Genomic DNA, 21,257 nt, shown 5'->3' on the forward strand with positions numbered 1-21,257 from the left:
TGTGAACATAAGATGGAATTATACAGTTAGGAAAGGAAACAGAACCTTTTGTGTGTGGGGCAGGGTGTGAGTATGTGTTTGTGTGTCTGTGTGTGTATGCATGCATAGAGGCATGTATACCCGCATTCCTATGTGTGTGGAGGCCAGAGGGCAACACTGAGTGCAATCTTCAGGTACTTTCCAGCTTAGTTTGAGACAGGATCTCTCACTGATGCCAAGTCTGCTAGATTGAAGGCTAGTAAGCCCCTGGGCTATACCTGCCCCATGCAGGGTTGATGCGTGCGCAGTTGTACTTGGCTTCTTATGTGGGGTGAGGATCCGAATACAGGACCTCATACTTATACAGGAGCAAATCTACAGGATGAGCCATTTCCCAGCTCCTGGAGACTCTCTTATCTTTTTTCTCATCAGTGAGAGAAGACGAGCTGACTGATGACAACATGTAGGAAGCTAAAAGGCATTGACTGAGTGTGCAGTGAGCAGAAGGAGGGGTGATGGAGAAAGGCATTCAGGTTTATTTTATTTTATTCAAGGTCTTCCAGGCCACCCTTAAATTTGCAAACCTCCAGCCTGCAACCCCTAAGTGCTGGGAATATCAGCACCATGCCAGCCAGGTGTCTGGGAGAATAGTTAAGGCAGGAATGCCTCTCCTTCAAATGAAGACAAAGGCAGGGGACAGGGCTGACTTATCTTGAGATTTTCATGTCAATTAAGCTAGGTATTTCTTTTAAAAGAAGACATAATGTTTGGTGGGTACAGAGATAGGGATGGATCTGGGAGGAATTCGGTGGAGGGGTGAATATGATCAAACACAGTGTATGACTCAATGAATGTAAAGAATTAATGAAAGCATTATCTTACAAATCCCCAAGGGAAACTATTATTAGTCACTGAGCTGCAGGTCAGAGAATTCTGCTTCCATTTTTGGCTTAACGGTTATAGATGTTTCTAGCCATAGGGAACAATCTAGTCAGTAAGTACACAATATGAAAGTAGAGTAATATGCACTTCATACCAGAATCAAGCCCACTGGGTAGCTTGAGTGACTTCATTTGCTAGTAACTATTTTAACAACAAACCTTTGCACAAGGCATTCATTTTAATGCCTTCTTGCTGTGTACCAGAGAGCAGTCTTCCAGCAGGCCTTTTATTTGGGGAGATGCCCTTGAGGTTCTCAGGGGTGTCAGCAAGAGCACATGGATGCAGAGGGCAGGGGCAGTGAGCAAGGAGTATTCTCCCAACTCCAAATACACTGAAGAGACTGGAACACTATAAACTGTTATAGTGAAATATGTTTTTAATCTCATCAGTAATGTAAGCTCAGCCTGCAAATCGCCAAAGGAAGTCTCTCAAGCCAGTGGAGGCTTTTAGCAAAGAGGCAGGAATTTTTATAGCTCAGCACTGGGTGGGGGTGGGGATATTTAGCTGTGTAATATAATAAGTGCCATGAGAACCTTGTTGCTTTGAATTTCAGCGGGGTTAGTTGGAGCACATTAGCTCATACTCAAAGCACTAGTCTTCGGAGTTTCTAGCATGCGAGTGCTAAAATGACGGACAGGAGGCTGTGTATGCTGCAGCAGGCTGCCCCTGATCTCTGGCACCCAAGTTCATACAGCCCTTCTTTTTACAGCACCTAATGGCTCCTATATCCATCTGAAAGTCTACCCCATGTTCACAAACCTGTGTTCATTCTGTTTCACTAATAATATGCTTCCTACCCTCACCAAAATTTTGAGGTCAGTGGTTCTCATTAAAATTCTGTGAGATTCCCTGATCCAATACGCTTGGGGTGTGTATAGGATTTGGGGTTCTTCCTTCCTTTTTCTTTCTTTTTTCAGGGGGTGGAGTGTTGGTTGCAAATTTTTAAATATTTATATAGTATGTGTGTATATATGTATGTATATGTATATAGTTAGGTAGATAGTTGGAACATGTAATTCATTTATGTAGTCCCAGCTACTGGGAGGCTGAGGGGGAAGAGCTTACGCTGGGAGTTTGGGGTTAGCCTGGGCCATACTGCAAGACTCTACTATAATAAGCTTCTTTTTTAAGTTACAAGTAGGCAACAATATGGCATGTTTTTCCATACTACATTCTCTTACTAGTTTATCCACCAAGAACTTCACCTCACGCCCATAACAGTGCCACCCCCGGACACTCTGTTCCCACTGTAACTGCTCTTCCCACACCTACTCCATCCCTGACTGCCCTCTGCTTTTCTCTGTTTATGTAGGAGGAAACTGCAAGGTCCACAGCAACATTGCTCAGCACAAAGGGCTGCACCCTCCACGAGGGCACTGAGGCTTCTGGAGCAGGCTATGATGTCTGTCCCAAGAGTAAGGGGAGGAGGCAGTGACAGCCTGCGCCTGGGATTCTGCTACCCATTTCCTCTGCCTACCTCACTCAGTCCCTGTGCAGGGATGCCCTGCCCCTCATCACACTGTGGGCATCTCTCTGGCTGGGCTTTCAGTCGCCTCTGTGATGTGTGGGAATTGGGGATAAAATACCATTTAATAAGTGCAGGTCACTAGTATTAAATGTTCAGGAATTTAAGGAATAGTTCTGTATTAGAAAAATGTGTGGTCCTAATGACAGACATGGTGGTGCTTCCTGGACAGGGTACATGTTGAAGGACAGTAGACATTGTTTTTTTCTTCAACTACAAGCACACGTCTTCACACACACCCAATGCAGGAAGCCCTCCAGATGGAAAAGGCCTCCCAGGAGTGGACAAAAGAGTGCTGACCACAGCTGGGCGGCGGTGGTGCACGCCTTTAATCCCAGCACTCGGGAGGCAGAGGCAGGTGGATCTCTGTGAGTTCGAGGCCAGGCTGGTCCGACAGTCTCCAAAACAATACAGAGAAACCCTGTCTCGTAAAACCAAAAAAAAAAAAAAAAAAAGAAAAGAAAAAGAAAAAAACAAAACAAAACAAACAAAAAAAAGAGTGCTGACTACAGGAAGCTATGCGATTAGGAGCATTGTCAGGAGGGCATATCCCTAGCTCTAGTGGTGCTTCCAATGACAAAATGAAAGCACTTTTGTATGGAATGAATACTTTGTATCCCATTAAAAACAGTTCTAAGGCCAGCTAGAGTCTGGTCACATTCAGATCAAATGTAAGGTTGAGGAAGGCATGAGCAGGGAAGGATCCTTGCACCAAGGCCCTTAGTACACCTGACTTCTCCACAACTTTATTATTCTTAAATTTTCTCTTCTGCAAATGGAGACTGAACAGTCCCTATTTTCACAGGGTTGTTATAGGAACTCGAGGGAATGCAAGTGGAGGCCTGACAAATAAAAAGAAAATATAGTCCCACTATTAATGTTCCTATCATACTATTCTTTCCTCAACCCGTCACCTTTCTATGCTGCCAGAGTCCCAGACTTCTTTGGTGTGGGAACAGTAGGATGAAGAAACATAAAGGGAGCCATTCGCCAGCAGGAAACTCACTGCTGCAATCAGCACAGTGCAGTCATTGTGTGACAGCATCAGACATGATGTCAAAGGGCTGCGAGTGCTGAAAATAAATAGCCAACCTTGGCCATTCTTTCACTCACTACACAAAGAAGGGCCCTTAAACCTAGAAGCTGGTGCCATAAAAGCTCTAGATGAAAACGCATCAAAATGTCTTTGAAACCCTTGTGGGGCAAGCAAGGACTTCTTGGAATGAGAAACTGAACTTTAATAAAATCAAACAAGATAGCATTAGTGATCTGGCATGGTGGATGCATCTGTAATCCTGGCACTTGGGAGGAGGAGTCCCCAAACAGCCTCAGCTACACAGTGAGTGAGAACCTAGCCTATCCCACAAAAGACCCTGTCTCAGAAAATAAAACCAAGCAAAGGACACCACTAAGAAATGAATAGGCCATACTCCAGGGAAAAGTATTTGCAGTACATATATGTTGCCAGCAAATTTGTGTTAGTGGCCACACCCCTTTAGGCCTGGCTTCAGGTGTAGACATGACCAGAAGTTAGAGAAGCACGGATTGGGCTCTCTCTCTTGATTGGCAGATCACATCCAGAAAGAAAGAGTAATAAAAAGCCATGTAAAGATGGAAAATACACAGTGTCGATACTGTATGTTATTGTGTTGTCTTTGTATTATTTAATTGCTGAGGAAGGTGTAACAACTGTTAGAAGATATTTGATTATAAATGCTGCTAGATTAATTCAACTTATGTATTTTGAAAATCCTTTGACTTCGAAATTTAAGTCTAAGGACAGGTTGCTTTGGAAAAGAAGTTCTGTTTTTGTTTCCACAGAAAATGAAAAGCTGTGGATTCCTTCCAGACTATTATGGTTTTATCAAGCAAGACCCCGTGACGCAATGGTCCAGGTGATCCAACATTTAAAATAGCAGAGACAGACAGGATTTGGCCAGGTTTTTGGTTTTTCTCAGGATCCCCTTGGTATTGACAGCACCCGCAAACAGCAGGAAGCAGTTTGGAGAGTACTACTCCCAAATTCCCAAATATTGTTTATAAACGTTTGCTTCCATTTAAATGGGGCTGGTTATAAATGGTTAATGATCACAGCCAAGCTCTTTCTTAAAAAAAGAATATATTAGAAATGAATACTTAGCATTGGTATGGACTTTGGTTTATTGATAGAAATTTAAGGTCAATTTTGCTATATGTATACTGCTACTCTTGTTTAGATATTGTGTTTATACAGCTCTTTTAAAAATATAATGTATAATTAAATACAGATTGCAGTCACCTATAATAGTCAAAACTTACGTTAGTTAGATTTTTCTAGATATACAGAGATATATTTCAAACCTTTCAAAGACCTACAGAATATGGCATTTAAAATGGCCTTAGCCATTGGCCAATGATTTAATAATTACTATAAGCCTTTGTGTGCTTATTTGGGGCTAAAGCAGCAGTGGGACCAGGCTGGAAAGAAAACTCCAGCAACAATATGTAACCAAGGTTTTTTTAAATTTAAACTTTCATACATATTTTTAAGTGTATGGGTATTCTGTCTGCATGTATGTCTGTACACCATGAGTGTCTGATGCCCACTATCCTTGGTTGTGAACTGCCATGTGGGTGCTGGGAATTGTACCTGGGTCCTCTGGAAGAGCAGCCAGTACTCTTAACTGCTAAGCTATCTCTCCAGCCCACAACAAAGGATTTTACAGTTAACACACAAAGAAGGCTGCACTGTTAACTAATCCTAACAAGAGAATGAAAACTTAAAATTGCAACTGGGTATAGGTCCACATGTCTGTAACCCAGCACTTCAGAGGCAGAGTAGAGGGGGATAAGGAATTCAAAGACAGCCTGGGCTATAAGAGACATTTGTTCAACAAATTAAATCAAACAACAACAACAACAACAACAACAAAATGGGGGTTGGGGGTGGGGAGTTGTTTAAAGTCAAGCACAATATCAAATATTGGTGATCACAGGAGTATAAACAATTCAACAGAAAACTAAGTTTTTTTTTGTGAAGTTTACATGAATGAGTTAATTGTCTAAAATAAATAAAAGTTCACGGTTACCAACAAAGCTGTAGAAAAATTTCCCTGAAATTTTATTTATAACTATTAAAAACTGGATCCAATCCTAATGCCCATTATCAGGAAAATAGATAAATAAAATATGCTTTAATACTACTCAATAAAATGGTTGACCCACTAAAACAATCAATTGATAGATGAAAGTCATAAACACAGGGTTGAATGAAAGACAGACAGAAGAAAAAATATTCAATTTCAACAAGCCAATGAAACTTAACACACATTGAAGTGCACGAAGGGTTCTGCACAGAGGGGCGTCTGCAGTGAAATGAGATCCAAGGGGACCCTGAAGCATGATGGAAATATCTCAAGTATGATGTATTGCACAGATACACAAACTCACTGAAACCCATCAAATTGAGCATGCAAAAATATTCATGTAAATGATACTGTAAGTTAAAAAAGATGAAAAGTCACACCACTTTCAAGTATTTCAAAGTAAAATACTAGCTAATATTTCCTGGTCTGTATCTATGGTATAGTGGTTTCCTAATTTTGCTTATGAGACCATGCACTTTGTAATAACAGGGCCACATGGTAAGATCCATTTAGCTATTGTTTTATTTCAGGGCAATTTAACCTACACCTATTAGATACAGCATGACCTAGAGGAACGAAACCAGGAGTGGTAGTGTGGGAAAACACTGCACTGACACAGAGGCCTAAAGCTTCGGAGGACAGCATTAGGTGAGCATTAGAAGAACTGGCTTTCATAACAGTAACACAATCCTATTAGCCTAAGTCCTGGATCATGTTCATGAAAGTCTGAAGGAGGAAGGAGGATGACTACAAAGCAGAAACTAGGGAGCACTCACATTAAAGAGCACTCACACTAGGGAGCACTATGGATAAAAGACAGGGAGAAAGATCAGTTCTGAAGAGCGGCCTAAGGATATATTGTAGAGCTAGGTACTACGGCTGCGCTTGTAATCGTAGCAGCATTCAGGAGGCTGAAGAAGAGGACTGCCACAAATTTGAGGTCAGCCTGGAATATAGTATAAGAGTCTTAAAAAAAAAAAAAGGTATCATGCAGTTAGAAGAAAGTCAACATGTGGTGATGGTTTCAGCAAAACTGCAGTGAGGGAGGCTCTGTAGAAAAAGGCATTTGTTTAAGAAATACAATTAATGGGTAATGAGTGTCAGAACTACTTCCATCAGTGAAAAACAGAAGTCAAATTGCATTTAGATGCATATCCAGCATCAGGGAAATCATCTAGTAACAAGTGTTAGTCTACCTCAATTACAAACGAGCTACAGCTTGGTAACTGTTGACTGGGGATATTGAGAGCTAACAGGATGAACTCTGCCTACCATCACTTAAATGGGAAATCAGTCAGAGGGATCAGCCAAGACAGCCCATGTTCCTGATGTCACAGTATTTGATTCTTGGAAACCTTTTGCACTGGACTATACTTTTAGAAGAGTTTCTGAGAACGATTTGGTCCACTCAAGAAACACACACACTTAACTTTTGAGTTTGCACATCAGCATATGAGTACACTATTCTTTGTTTTTCCTTCCTGCTTTCCACTTATGGAGCAATACAGAGATGGTTCTTCTTCCACAGGAGTGGGGTAGCACAGCAGAGGTAGTATAGGAATACCAAGAGCACACAAGTCTCCTGCAAAAGCCATGTGATTGTTTGATGACCTACATGCTGGGTTGAAAGTATGCGCTGAATAAAATCCTAAGTGCAGGCCAAACTTCCTGCCCAAGAACAGGGAGAAAGGCATTAAAGTATTTTATTTATTTTATATGATTTATCTTGAAGGATTAAAGAATCAAAGAAACAAGGCAAAAGAAGTAAGGTGTGAGTGTGGATCAAAACCAAGTTAAAGGTGGGCCAGTGAGAGAATTCTGAGGTAGCAGAGACCCTGGAGGATCTGCACCACTCCCAAATGGAAAGCAGCCACTTCAGAGACCCAGGGATCTAGAACAAGACTGCTAAGCTAAAGTCCTGGTATTGCCACTACAAGCAATACATCTCACCTCTTTGTGCCTTGGTTTCCTCTGCTGTGAGACGGGCATCAATACTGATCCCACCTCTCAAAAGCTGGATAAAGGATTAAATACGGCAACTCATGTACAACATTTAGTGAATACCTGGAATTGTACAGTTAAGTCTCAATTACTAATGCTCTTCCTACTTAGAGTAAACATTTGGGTGGGACAGGAGGGACAGCACAACCAGTACACAAGGAGCAAGTGTGAGCAATGTTACTTTGGCGAGAGGAGATGCTGTCTTTACATCCTCCTTACTAAGTCCTCTCCCTGGGTAGTACGTGAGAAAAATTATTCTAGTGGATGCAAAAATGGGCGGAAGCAGACTGTGGTGACACTTTTTATCTCAGCAATTGGGAGGCAGAAGCAAGTGGATCTCTATGAGTTTTGAGGCTAGCCTGGTCTCCACAGTGAGTTCCAAGTCACTTACCCCTACAAAGTGAGAACCTGCCTCAAACAAAACAAAAATAACCAAAAAAAGAAGGAAGAAAAGAAAATGGGCTGAAGATGTGTGAGCTGGAGTACTAAGTCTAGCCATTGGTATCATCTGCCAGGACAGCTGCAGAATGGCAGCCCTTGTTGAGGGGACTTTGACATGATGGAAGGCTGCTGGCTGGGCTAAGCCGGCTGCAGAATATGTCCCCTTTGATAGGAAGCTGGCTCCTACCAGGAATTGGGGAGCTACTATATTAATAATGTTGCCAGTTAGGGAGCAGCAATATGAATGGAGGAGATTATCAGCCTTCCCAGCTCCTCCACCCCAACCTGGAGTTACGAGCAGCAGCCAGCTCCTTACATTTTTATAAAATGAAGTCAGTTTCTCTCTTTCATTTTTAGTTTTGGAATAAAAGTGGTATGTTCTCAACATCCTAAATTGTCGAAACACAAGAAACTCATCTCTGACCCAACAACAAAACACCAACTGGAAAATTAGATCAATACTTTTTTTGTTTTTTTAAATACAGGGGATTCATTAAGTAGCCCAGGCTGGCTTGGAACTTACATTCTTTCTGTCTTAGCCTCCGGGTCTGGGCCACTATGTTGAATTTACCAATATTTTGCCAGTCTTTTTTATTTCATATCAACATTTATTACACTCACAGACAACCTGAATCCTTAAAACCTTTTCATACCTGAATATGTGAATTCATGTTAAAGGATATATGTTTTCCTACATTAAATCCACAGAGAATAGTCATTCCAATCTTTAATCCTGACTGTCATTCAAGATATACACTATTTCACATCACCTGAAAGCAGGATTTGTTTGCTTTCTAGATATGTAAGGGCCTAGGCAACCAAATAAATATGAATGTATAAATCACTTCATTGATAAAAATGGGAAATTAGTAGTTCAATGGCGCAGTCTCAGTCTCTTAATTACCAACTGCTGATTGGCTGGCTGTTGGGCTAGTTACCCATTTAGTTATAAATACCAATGGCCACATTTTCTCATTCATACTTCTCTGTTCTCACAAGATTATGCTTTATCCTGAAACCCACTCACAGTCATTCTTTTCTGCTGTGATCCTCTTTCACTAAGGTAACTCTACCACGAAGGGAAATGAGACTAGTCTACCATGGCTTAGTTTTCTCATGAACCCTCGGTGTGCTAATCGGTTAAATTCTGACCGGCAACTGACTTCTCAATTACTAATTTATAGATTCAGCATCTAATTCATCCCTGTCTCTTCTCTTCCTTTCCCAGTGTCTGAACTCCTTCCCTTCACATTAATCAGACCCTGAATCACTACCTCAAGCTCTGGAGACATAATTCAGGAACCGGGACTTTTAAGAACTGCTTCCCACATAGTGATTCAATAGAGAAAGTTAAGATTGATTCAGGCCTGACTCCTGATGAGTTTCATTGTCCCTGAACTAAGGTTTGAATAGGACCAACATGTACCCTGAAAACTACCTAAGAAAGCCTTGTGTCAATTAGTACTCGAAAAATAAACATGGCTCCTACTGCTTACTATATATATCTTAACAGAACAGCTGAAAGCAAGAGCAGGAAAACACTGAAACACGGTGGTTCAAAATCAATAAAGCTCTCACCCCATCCTACCCTGTGAGGCAGAAAGAAAATCAAGAGAAATTAAGAACATAAGCTGGATCCAAATGAGACCCTAATTTAAAACAGAATGAGAAACAGCGGAGACAGAAGGCTTCGCTCACTCATTCAGGGAGGGAGAAGAAACAGAAGTGGTATCGGGAAGCTGTCTGGGGTATGTTTTGGCAAACTCTACTTTGATTTCATTAAATAACTGTGTGACAATGACATAACTTTGGGAAGAATACAATGAGATACCATGTCGAAAAGCTAGGAGTTGATAAGCCTGTCCTTAAAGTACAGCACGATCACAGCCAGCTGGACTTGACAATGAATATGGAATGTGAACCAGACCTTTGCGTCTCCACACCCCTTCTACTTCATGATTGATGGAACTCAGGAGGAGGAAATAAGGACAGAGCTGGACTTAGTGTGTCTGGCAGAGACTCTGACTCTGGGAGCAAGCTTCATGGAACACAAAGCTAGACATAAAACCAAACCTTTCAAAGGTTACATTCACAGCCCTGCTCTGAAGGCTCTGCAGGATTCTGGGAGCCAGCCAGTTATGTAGATAGTGACTCCTGGATCCTTTATCTATTAGCTTTCTGGATCTGAAGAGACAGACTGATCCTTTGCCTTATGATCACGAAATGTCTTGTCTTTGATCCAGCTCTTTATTTTGGCATAACCAGCACACCACATGAAGCCTAAAAAATGTAGCTGTGAACTAAAAAAGAAGTGAGCAAAGAGTGACCTTTAAGAACGCTGCAGGAGAACTCCTTGACACCAGTTCATTCAACAAGACTGAGCCCAGCTCAGCAGGATTGCTGTCAACCAGAGGGAAAGGGCTGATGTCTTACCACAATAATGGTGACACACACAAGCGCAGCTGGCCCTCGTAAAGCTGGATTGCCATCACCTACCTTTCACGCCCCACAGAGACAAGCCAGGAAAAGCTTTCCAAGGGAACGTGAATGTGCAGATTGTCTAGGGCAACCGGCATTCAAGTCTCTAAGAACTTCCACGCTGACTTGGAGTTAGGTTCAAACCGAGTACACACAAACAGCTTGCAGACGTGTTGCAAGTGGAGAATTCTAGCCCATGGCCTCAGTGTGACTCCCTTCTTTCTCCTCCTTTTCCCGGGACACACAACGACCGTCAAGTTCACAGCTGTTGTGGCCCCACTGACCTGCCTCTGCCTCTTTCTTCCAATTGCTCTAGGGAAATAAAGCACAGCTCCGAAGACTGAACCCTTCATCTTAATCTTCCACCTGTCCTTCCTTTCTTAATAACTCATGACTAATTCAGAAAACATTAGGAAAATCATAAAAAGGAAATGTTCTAGGGAAGTAGCAAGGTCAAAGGGGGTTAAAATGTTGCTTGTGGACAAGACTTATTCCACTAAAGTCACGAGTGAGCCTGGTCCCAAGCTACCTCCAGCGTGGAAACAGCAGAAGGAACCCCTTCATCACACTAGTGGCAAGGCCACAACAGCACATACTCTGCTGTGCCAAGGCACATCTACTAACATTTGCTTGAGATTTTCTAGAAAGGCTAGATCAGACCCGAAACTGGCATGAAACGGGGGCACCTGCCTCAGAGAAGACCAGACCTTTGAAAACACATGATATCACGCCTCTCTACTTATTCTGTATACCACTTTTATTACTAGTTGCAGTCAAGGAAGCATAGGAGATGGCGTTTTTTCTAAGTGTTGCCCTTGAGTCAGAAACAACCATATCAGCTTCACTTTGGAACCTGTTAAAGATGGTAATGATGAGTCTAACCCCAGGGCTACTGTGTGTTTGAGGCCCAGTAACAAGCTCACTGGGTGATTCTGATGAGTTGAATCACTGACAAGGTGGTTAAGAGCATGGATTCTGCCGCCATATTGAAAGGTTTGCGTTCTAACAGTGACTCACCAATCCTTTTCGGAAATCCACTTTCTAAATCAAGTAACTCATGAAGTTCTCAGAACTGTTGCTGGGACAATATAAAAGCTACAAGGCAAGAAGCATCAAATTGTCTCTTACCTATTGTTCTTACTTCACACATTTCTCACAAACTAGTAGGAAGTATCATTGTGCCATGGGTGAGCTGCCCTACTCCCCCAGCACAGAGAACAAATGAGCTTCGGTAGGAAAACAATAAAATGAGGACACAGGGACTGAAGCCAAAGTTCCAAGTTCAGACATTGCACTTGCTGAGGGAGAAACGCAGAGCTCATCTGTGTCTGTCTTGAGGCCTGATTCCCATGCTTGGAGCCCACAGATGATACAGAGCCCAACAGGGCCATCTTTCACTACCTCTTCTTTGTCATATGCTTTTCCTGATAATGGCTTCTCCCTAAAACGCTAGTTATTAAACCATATGTTTAGCTTGCTGATGAAATAACTGATGACAGTTAAAAGACCCACTGACCAACACCTGCATGGCTTAGGCTAGCTATTAAAACAAAAGGACAAGATCCCACACAATTTCCATCCCCTGGAGTCATAAGAGTTCCCTTATAAAACAGACGTGCTCTAATTTGCCTGACCTAGTGGTTCAAATCTGTGCCAATGAGTTACATCAAGGGGAATGAGCATATGCACACAAAGCAAGGAGACATTTAACACATGTGGCAAATATATGTCATATGTTCACAGTGTGTTCAGACTACTGATAGCTTCTGCCCATACTCAAGGTTTCTAAAGGACACTGGCACTTGGAGCCAAATGAGCAACTGTACAAATTCATTGGCAATGACAAAGATATTTGAGATGCTAAGCTATACGCTCTACTAAGTCTGTACTCACTTGTTCAAACAAAGTTGTTTCCCACAGGTCACCGGCAACAGTTTATTTTCAGAATACCCCCACCTCTCCTTTGCATCATCAACAAATACCCCACCTCTCCTTTGCATAGCATCATCAACAAAGAGGTCTAAATGGTCTGAAATGCCATCAGGAAACGACTAGGACTAATTTCTCTCCCTCTAAAGGTAGGGAGGTTACTGCAGTGTGGTACTATCTGTAAGGGTATTTAAATTAAGTCACACAGGAAGAATGAAATGCCCACATTACAGCCATGTTTCATAAACCAAGACAGACATGGCATGAAGTTGGCCTTCAATATGATTAATTTAATCTCCTTTTCCTTACCTGCCTTTTGTTTCTCTCCCCTCCTCTCTCTCTCCTCTCTCCTCTCTCCTCTCTCTCCTCTCTCTCTCTCTCTCTCTCTCTCTCTTTCTTTTTTTTGAGACAGGGTTTCTCTGTGGCTTTGGAGACTGAACTGGAACTAGCTTCATTTGGTCTTGTCTCAGTACAGTAGTTAAATTATTCTGCTTTTATCATTTAATGTCCATATCAACATATAATGAACACATTTATGTATGTATAAAACATGTACATTTTCTAATGAAGAAAAAAACTACTATATGCCACACTGCCTCTGTGTTGGCAGTGAGACACTCCTAGCTTTAGCTTCAGAAAGTGAGAGAAAGGGAACAGCTTTCTATGGACAAAAATGAAGGAAGGCTTCAAAATAGACAAGGCATTTTGTCTAGGTCTCAAAAGATGAACAACAACTTGTCAATTGGAAAAAAAATTCCAGGCAGTTGGAATAGCATCCAGCTGAGCAGGGAACAGGAAAGTCAACTGGCCACATGGACAGTGTTGTAGGAGGACAGATTCCATCAGTCAAGTTGGCAGGATGCAGCTCTCCCACAGATCAGAAACATAAATGTCATTGGTCAGAATTGCCGTTCAAGTAGCACACAGCAGAGCAGCCTCAACACAGCACTCACACGATGAGTGCAATGGGAGGAAGGAAAGACCTGGTCTGTGGAACTGCAGAGGCCACAGCATGGCCTGTGTCCAGGTCTCACTGCCACCCCCACTACGGTGAGAGCTTTCTAAACGTGGGACCACTCTGACCCCCACCTAGTCCTGTGGGCTCAACAGAACACTGTTGGAGAGGTAGTGTTATTCCAATTATGGACGAGAAAATGAAGGCTTAGATTCACGTCTGCAACTCCAGAGTAAGTGAGAGAGATTCTTTTGAGCCTAAGTCTGTATGACTTCACAGTTACAACAACTCACTGAAAATTAGGATGAAAAATAGCCACTGCCAAGGGGTTTCTGGCTATCTTTGACACAGGGCTTTGTTTTAGGAATGCTAAAATTATCCGAAGATCCACACAGACACACTCAAATGATTTCTGGCAAAAGTCCAAGTCCAACAAAAAACGATCGTTTAAAGCCACTGATTTGCAAATGATAGAATAATTGTACTTATATAGACAAAAATAAACCTTCACTCAGGAGGGATTATGGACTCAAACAAAATCTAAAACCATCCCAAAGCTGATGGTTAAAATCATGCAGTTAGGTGTTTTATATAGGCTCGTAATCCCAGCACTCAAGACACAAAGGCAGAAGACGTGCAGCTCCAGGTCAGCCTGCGCTACACAGTGAGACCTGTCTCAAAGACTAAACATACAGCAGCAACAAACGTTTTAGAAAGATGTTTGCATTTGCGCGGTGTACAGTGTAATGGTGAGGACAGAGCACCATGCCGAGTGTTGTCCCAGCCTTGTCGCACTTAAGCCTTCCAGACCCCTGGATGTAGAAAGACAGATGAGCCGAGAGCCTGCTCACGCCTACAGCCTCAGTGTTGCCATGCTGCCTGCTTCTCTGCGGCACGCGCCTTGCACCGTCCCACCAAAAAGGGAATCATTTGGAACACAAAACCACAAGACTTTTTTCTCTTTCTTGTGCAAAATGAACCTTTTTTGAGATGGGGCCTCCCAATGTAGCTCAGGCTGGTTTCCAACCCACTATGCAGCCAAGGCTATCCTCCAATCTCTGCCTTTAGTGTTGTAATAACAGGTGCACACCACCATGCATGGCCACAAAAGGGGCATCTGTGGGTATGTGAACAATATGACTCTACACGGGAGCCAGTGGAGCCAGGAGCCACATGTAGTAACTTGCTTTTCTTTCCCCTCCTTGGATAAATGGCTGGGCAAAGAGGCTAGAAGCCCATTCTTAACCTAGAAGGGTGAGGTGAGCCCATACACGCTGACCACTGTTTCCATCTCCGTTTCACAACGACCAGAGTGGGCCATGATCCACAAAGGCCCAAGACTCCAAACACACACCTTCCCGTCCACTGGCACAATGAAAGCTTCGGATTAGCGGGGATGGTGCCAAGGATGTGTTATTGCTAATGCAAAGTGACAGCCTGTCCCATGAGCATTCTTACTGTCCCCTCAAGAAAACATCAGCAGGTAAAACCATTGGTCAATGGGATGCCACCATTGGTCGATGGGATGCCACAGGGGAGGGGCAAGCTGGCTGCGGGGTTTCAGCACACATGTCTCACTCTTCAGCACCTGCCCTCACCTGTCTTCTGAAGTCACGCTGGCAAGGAGGCTGCAGCAACTGCCCATGCGCAAGGACTCCTCCCTGGAGAACACCATCTACCTCTACAGCCACTGGAACAGGTAGGGAAGGGTTAAAGTGTGTCCTGGCCCAGGCTCTCTGTTATGATCACTTTGAAAAGCTGCCGGCCAGGGGTTTACAGGAAGAGTGAGGATGCCGCCTTGTTCCCAGCCAACATTTGGTTCCACTTACCGTGAATAATCTCCTTCCTCCCTTTCCCCAGCCCCCACCCTGTTTCTACTTTTTCCACACTTTATATTAAAAATACATCAGACCATTTCTTCCTTTTTAATATTTTCCTTAAGCTTCTTCCACTCAGCTTTCTGGACTCACTGACTTTTCTGGTTATTTGTTATTGAGGGAGCAGAGAGAATTGGGCTCCTTGAATGACATCAGTAAAGAGCAGAACCAGGAGAGAAAAGCACCTTAGACACAAGAACTGAGCCAGGGAAGCTTTGTAGAAAAAATGTACTGAGAAAAGGGCCTTTTGAACCCTTTACTTTCCTGGCTTTCTGTCTCAAACAAAGCACCCTTACCATGCCATATCTGAAGACAGGGCCTTTTCTTCTAATCCTGTCATCACTAAAACTAAGAGGGAACTAACAGGAGAGCTATAAGCATGGTCCAGAAGAATGGCTGGAAAGCCCAACACAGGTGAGGGTTCCCTTGACTGGGGATCTCTCTGGGGGCCAATTTCACAGTAGCTATAAACTGTCCAAGTGAATATATCATTGGATGTAACAATCCCCTCCTGCCCTTTATGCTATAGATATACTTTCGAGCACAGACATGTGTACAATGAATCAACGTAGTCACCAGTTGGATACAACTTAACAGCAGGATGGCAAGATGAGTTATGACACACCCATACTTTAATACTTTAGCAAACTGCAGTGTGGCCACTGCTTCCATTGTGTACACCATACAGTTAAGTTATGGTAACAGTGCAGCTAAATCTCTTAAAGGTAAGAACATTGATGCTTCGGCTATTAAAAAAATAAGAAAAATAAACACGTGACTCTCCCAAGCCCCCTTGTTTGCAGCCCTATGCAAAATGTGTAGAACTAGACAAATCACAGTATGTACCAAGCCAAGCCAGACTTGGGGAAGAGACTTGGGGAATCTCTGGAAGTGCAGACAGGATGGCAGAGAAGCAGATTAATGAGAGAAGACACAGTGAGGCCCAATGTTTCAAGGACACAGCTATGATAGCAATGTCAGCGAACCCTGAGTGGACAGAACATTTTACCTTAAGTCTGCAGAGAGGAGAAAGCTCTCTCTCTCTCGTGTGTGTGTGTGTGTGTGTGTGTGTGTGTGTGTGACACAGGATCACTAAACAAACTTACGTATACCTATAGTAGATAAGGGGTCTTAGACAGCATCTGAAACAAAAGTTAGGAACTGTGACAAGCAGCAAGGCAAATGAGAGAAGAAGCAACTTTTTTAAAAGTTCAGAGTAGCTTTAGAGGGTGGAGTTTCAAGTTGGGTAGCATGGGGAGGGAAGGGCCAAGTGATTTCACTACAAATCACACAGAATTATTCATCCTCTAGGTTAAATCAAACAGTTGCTTTTTTTGAGACAGAGTCTCAGACTGTAGCTAAGAGTATCCTGGAGCATACTACATAGCCTGGGGAGGTTCTGAATCTGCAGCAATTCTTTCGCCTCAGTCTCCTCAGAATTACTTAACTTTCAAAAGCAAGCACTGGCATTATCATGGGATAGCCTTCATGAACCCCACTCACCCATATTCATATTCTGTGCAATCCCCTCTCACACGGAATGACTGACATGTGTAAGCAACAGAACCAACACAAACACTCAAACAAGCAGAAGAACACGTGACAAAAGTTTCAGGACTTTGGAGCTGACAACAGTTCCTCAGATATGACTCTAAGGCCACACACACAGAAGAAAACAAACCAGACGAAGTGTTATTTCATCAAACTGAAAGTGTTTATGTATAAAAGACTATATTGTTTAGCTGCCTCAGTGGTTAAGAGCACTTGCTGCTCATGCTAATGATCTATGGAGTCTGGTTCCCAGCACACAAACAGGGCAACTAACACTGTAACTAACTCCAGTTCCAGAGGATCTGATGCCCCCTTCTGGCTTCTGAAGGCACTGCATGCACAAGTACGCACAGACATACATGCACGCAAATATTCATACTCATAAAAAATATTTTTAACCTCTGCCTGTCCTGGAACTTAATGTAGACCAGTCTGGCCTCAAATTCACAGACATCCATCAGCCTCTGCCTCCCCAGTGCAGGGACTAAAGATGTGCACTACCACCCCTGAATAAATACATCTTAACAAAAATTATAGTGTTCAAAGAGGAAGGTGGCAATCAATCCATGGAATAGAAAAAATACTTATAGATAAAAACTCTAGTAAGGGATTAATACACAGAAATAGGGAAAACGCAAATGTAAGAACAATATACAACAAACCCGATTTTAAAGTGGGCAAAGGAGGTGAAAAGACACACAATGACTAGCGCACACACGACAATGCTCAATACACTAAACTACCAAGCAAACGAAAATCAAAAGTACAAGATACCAACTTATACCCATCAGGATGGTTCTAATCACAAGACAAAGTCACAAGCTGCTCAGGATAAGGAGAACAAGGACTCTGCCCATCACTATGGGACTATGAACCCACTGTGGGACTATAAACCCACTGTGGGAGACTATGAACCCACTGTGGGACTATGACCCTACTGTGGAATTATGGGACTATGAACCAGTACAGTGGCTATGAGAAACAGGATAGTGGGGTCTTAAAATGCCACAGCCTTTTTCCTTATAGAAAAAGCCATGTGTCAGGTTTTACCAGGGCTGGAGGAAGGCCCAGGGCTCCAGAAAGAGCCCCAGATAGCCTGTGGAAGGATATGGCACTGGCATAGGGGCAAAGACATAGGAAGATGGTAGCAGTGAGGCTGAGGAGGGGCAGTGACCTTGTCTTTTCCTTGAGCACAGTCACTGCCTAGTGTGCCCATCAAAAGGTGAGGCTTTGCTGTCCTATTCCTGCACAGAAGCAGATCCATGCTACCTAAAAGGCCAGACTCAAGGCATTTGTCACCACTGGGGAACATAATGGCTACTTCCATCATGTTAGACTCTTGTCACCACAGGCAGGGCCTATGGTAGAAACAATAAGGGCATTCAGGAGAGTCCTGCACCTTCCATGCAGGGTACACAGTCAACACTTTAGCCCCTGTGCCGGGAAGCTACTGTTGATGGCCAGTACTGATGGCTGCTATACGCCTAAGGCCATACTACCCTGAACATGCCTAATTTCATCTAATAACTGCTACACCACAACTAACATCAATAGCCAAAGGCCCCTGACTTCTGGGTAGAGAAAGTACTTATTAAATGGTCTTACCAGACCACCTAGTAAAAGACCCTGACCACAGCATCCTGGCTCTGACTGTGGCCATCAGATAGTACTTTTATATAAGAAAAAACCATTAAGAAGGAAAAAATCATAAGTATTACATGAGCCAGTAATTCTACTTCTAGGTGTTTTCCAAATAATCAGAAGCAGGGACACAGAAAGAAATTAACATAGCTGTGTTCCTCCATGTCTATTCACAATAGCCAAAGGAAATAAATGTCCCAAACACAACCCATTCTGAGACTGTTATTTATAAGGAGGAACCTTAAAGGCATAATGCTGAGTGAATAAATTGGTCATGCAAACACTGTAGAAATTCTATCATTCTCTAGAGCAGCCAAATTAGCAAAACAGCAAACAGATCAGGAGTTCTAAGGGTGAAGAATGAGGAATCTCTAATGACGGCTTCCAGTTTTGCAGAATGAAAAAAACTGTGGCTACAATTGATGGTGACACTCACACAGTATGACTGTCATAACTGGACACTTACAAATGGCTAAAATACCAAATATTGCCAGGCTTGGTGGTGCACACCTTTAATCCCAGCACTCAGGAAGCAGAGGCAGGCAAATCTCTGTGAGTTCAAGGCCAGCCTGCTCTGCAGGGTGACTTCCAGGACAGCCAGAGCTGTTACACAGAGAAACCCTGTCTTAAAGCAAAGAACCCACCCCCACACAAATATTATGTTGTTTTACCACATCAAAAAATTTTAAAGGTAATTTCATGTTATATCTATTTGTAACAATGAGAATTAATTACATACAAGAATATCTAACTCCCATGGGTAGGTCATGGAAGCCCCTCTGGCTCTACCTTGCTCAGTTGAATCACCCTTCTGAGGAGGTCAACACTTGTCCTAAGTTGAATCACCCTTCTGAGGAGGTCAACACTTGTCCTAAGTTGAACAAAAAACCCCGTGGGAAAGGCCAGGTGATGAGATGCTGGGGCCTCCTGCCCACAGCAACAGTAGCATAAACTCCACCCTCAGGAGAGTGAGCCATCCCGAAAGGGACAGGGAAACAGACGTGGAACATCCAGCCCCAGGGAAGCATCAGCTGACTATAGCCTTCTGGCTGCATCCTCATTACTGTGTCACAGGAGAACATGATCCAGAATCACTTGGCTAAGCTGTTCCTCGACTCCCCACCCACAGAAATGGAAACAACAAATGTTTATTGTTTCAGAGTCACTTGGAAAGGAAACAAAACTTCTTAAAAGCACTGTGACATTGTAGTGGCCTGCTATCCTACCGGGTACAATGAAAGAGTACTGTAATGCTTCTGGCTAAAGCCTTAGGGAAGGGGCTCCCAGTGGCTCTAGATTCAGCAACCTTACAAGTGTGAGGAACCCAAAGCCTACACATGCTCTTCTCACCCAGCCATGGCCCCAGGTCCCTAACTACACATTTCACTACAGTGGGGTTTATCACACAAAATGCCTAGCTGGTTGGCTCTTCTGGCATAGGGTGGGGCTGGCTATGTTTGTAATATTTATGAAAAGAAGTATGTCATCAAGTTTTGCCAAACACAGAATGTTCACTTATTAGGATGTGAAGTCACTTTGCCTGTGTGCACAGTGGAGCTGCACCAGGGCAATCCACAAGCATCACTGTCGAGCTGGACCAGGGCAATCCACAAGCATCACTGTCGAGCTGCACCAGGGCAATCCACAAGCATCACTGTCGAGCTGGACCGAGCTGGACCTGGGCAATCCACAAGCATCACTGTCGAGCTGCACCAGGGCAATCCACAAGCATCACTGTCGAGCTGCACCAGGGCAATCCACAAGCATCACTGTCGAGCTGCACCAGGGCAATCCACAAGCATCACTGTCGAGCTGGACCTGGGCAATCCACAAGCATCACTGTCGAGCTGGACCTGGGCAATCCACAAGCATCACTGTCGAGCTGCACCAGGGCAATCCACAAGCATCACTGTCGAGCTGCACCAGGGCAATCCATCCACAAGCATCACTGTCGAGCTGCACCAGGGCAATCCATCCACAAGCATCACTGTCGAGCTGCACCAGGGCAATCCATCCACAAGCATCACTGTCGAGCTGCACCAGGGCAATCCATCCACAAGCATCACTGTCGAGCTGGACCTGGGAGGAGAACAGCACAGCCCCACACATGCTGGCAGGCTAAGCTCTGCTTTCCTATAGAGGCCATTCCAGGAACTCACAGGCAAAGGGCAGTTTTTGTCTTTTAATCTCTTTTTTCAGTGGTGTTGCTCAGAGTCCAGTTGAGTGGATGTGTGAAGCAAACACAGAGAGGGGAGGTAACTGCTGCTACCAGAGAAAGCCCTATCCCCTGCTCAAAGCCAGCAGGCTGAGTGATGATTCTGGCTAAAGGACACAATCCTGACATGATCGACATAAAGAAAATGTCATGGTGGAAGCTATGGAGTCAACCTATGTGCTCAACCACAGATGGGTGGATGAAGAAAAGGTGATACAAGGGGGGTTTTATTCAGCCATAAAGAACAACGAAATCTCTAGATTTAACTACACACGCATTCTACACACACACATTCACACACACAGACACACTTACAAGCTCTCACACACTTATATACACACTCATGCACACACTTTCACATACACATATACACATTCTAATAAACTCACATATACTCACATACTCCCACATGCACACATACAAACCAGGGGAATGAAGGAGGAGGGATAGGGGAGAGCAGCGTGAGTGTGCTGCGGGTCAAACACGTGTAAAATCCAACGATGTATGAACAAAAATGCTATGATGAGCCCCATCATTTTGTATGCTAACTAAAAAAGGTTAAAAAGAACAAAATTATGTCATTTTCAGTAAAAAGGAT

The 21,257-nt window shown here is 43.4% G+C and overlaps 1 protein-coding gene across 20 annotated transcripts in view; it reads right to left on the reverse strand.

The window, feature by feature from the left end:
• Positions 1–21,257, reverse strand: part of Ttll5 (tubulin tyrosine ligase like 5) — a 234,662-nt gene that overhangs the window by 57,714 nt on the left and 155,691 nt on the right. Inside the window, exon 30 of one of the 20 annotated variants that reach the window (XM_040742728.1) lies at positions 19,577–20,523. The exons of the other annotated variants lie outside the window; for them this stretch is intronic. Coding sequence (XP_040598662.1) covers positions 20,316–20,523 — 208 coding nt within the window. The 3' untranslated portion in view covers positions 19,577–20,315. Of the gene's footprint in view, positions 1–19,576; positions 20,524–21,257 lie in introns of those variants that run through there. 20 annotated transcript variants of the gene reach the window in all.

Source organism: Mesocricetus auratus, unplaced genomic scaffold (genome assembly GCF_017639785.1).
Source record: "Mesocricetus auratus isolate SY011 unplaced genomic scaffold, BCM_Maur_2.0 Super-Scaffold_15014, whole genome shotgun sequence".
NCBI lineage: Eukaryota > Metazoa > Chordata > Mammalia > Rodentia > Cricetidae > Mesocricetus > Mesocricetus auratus.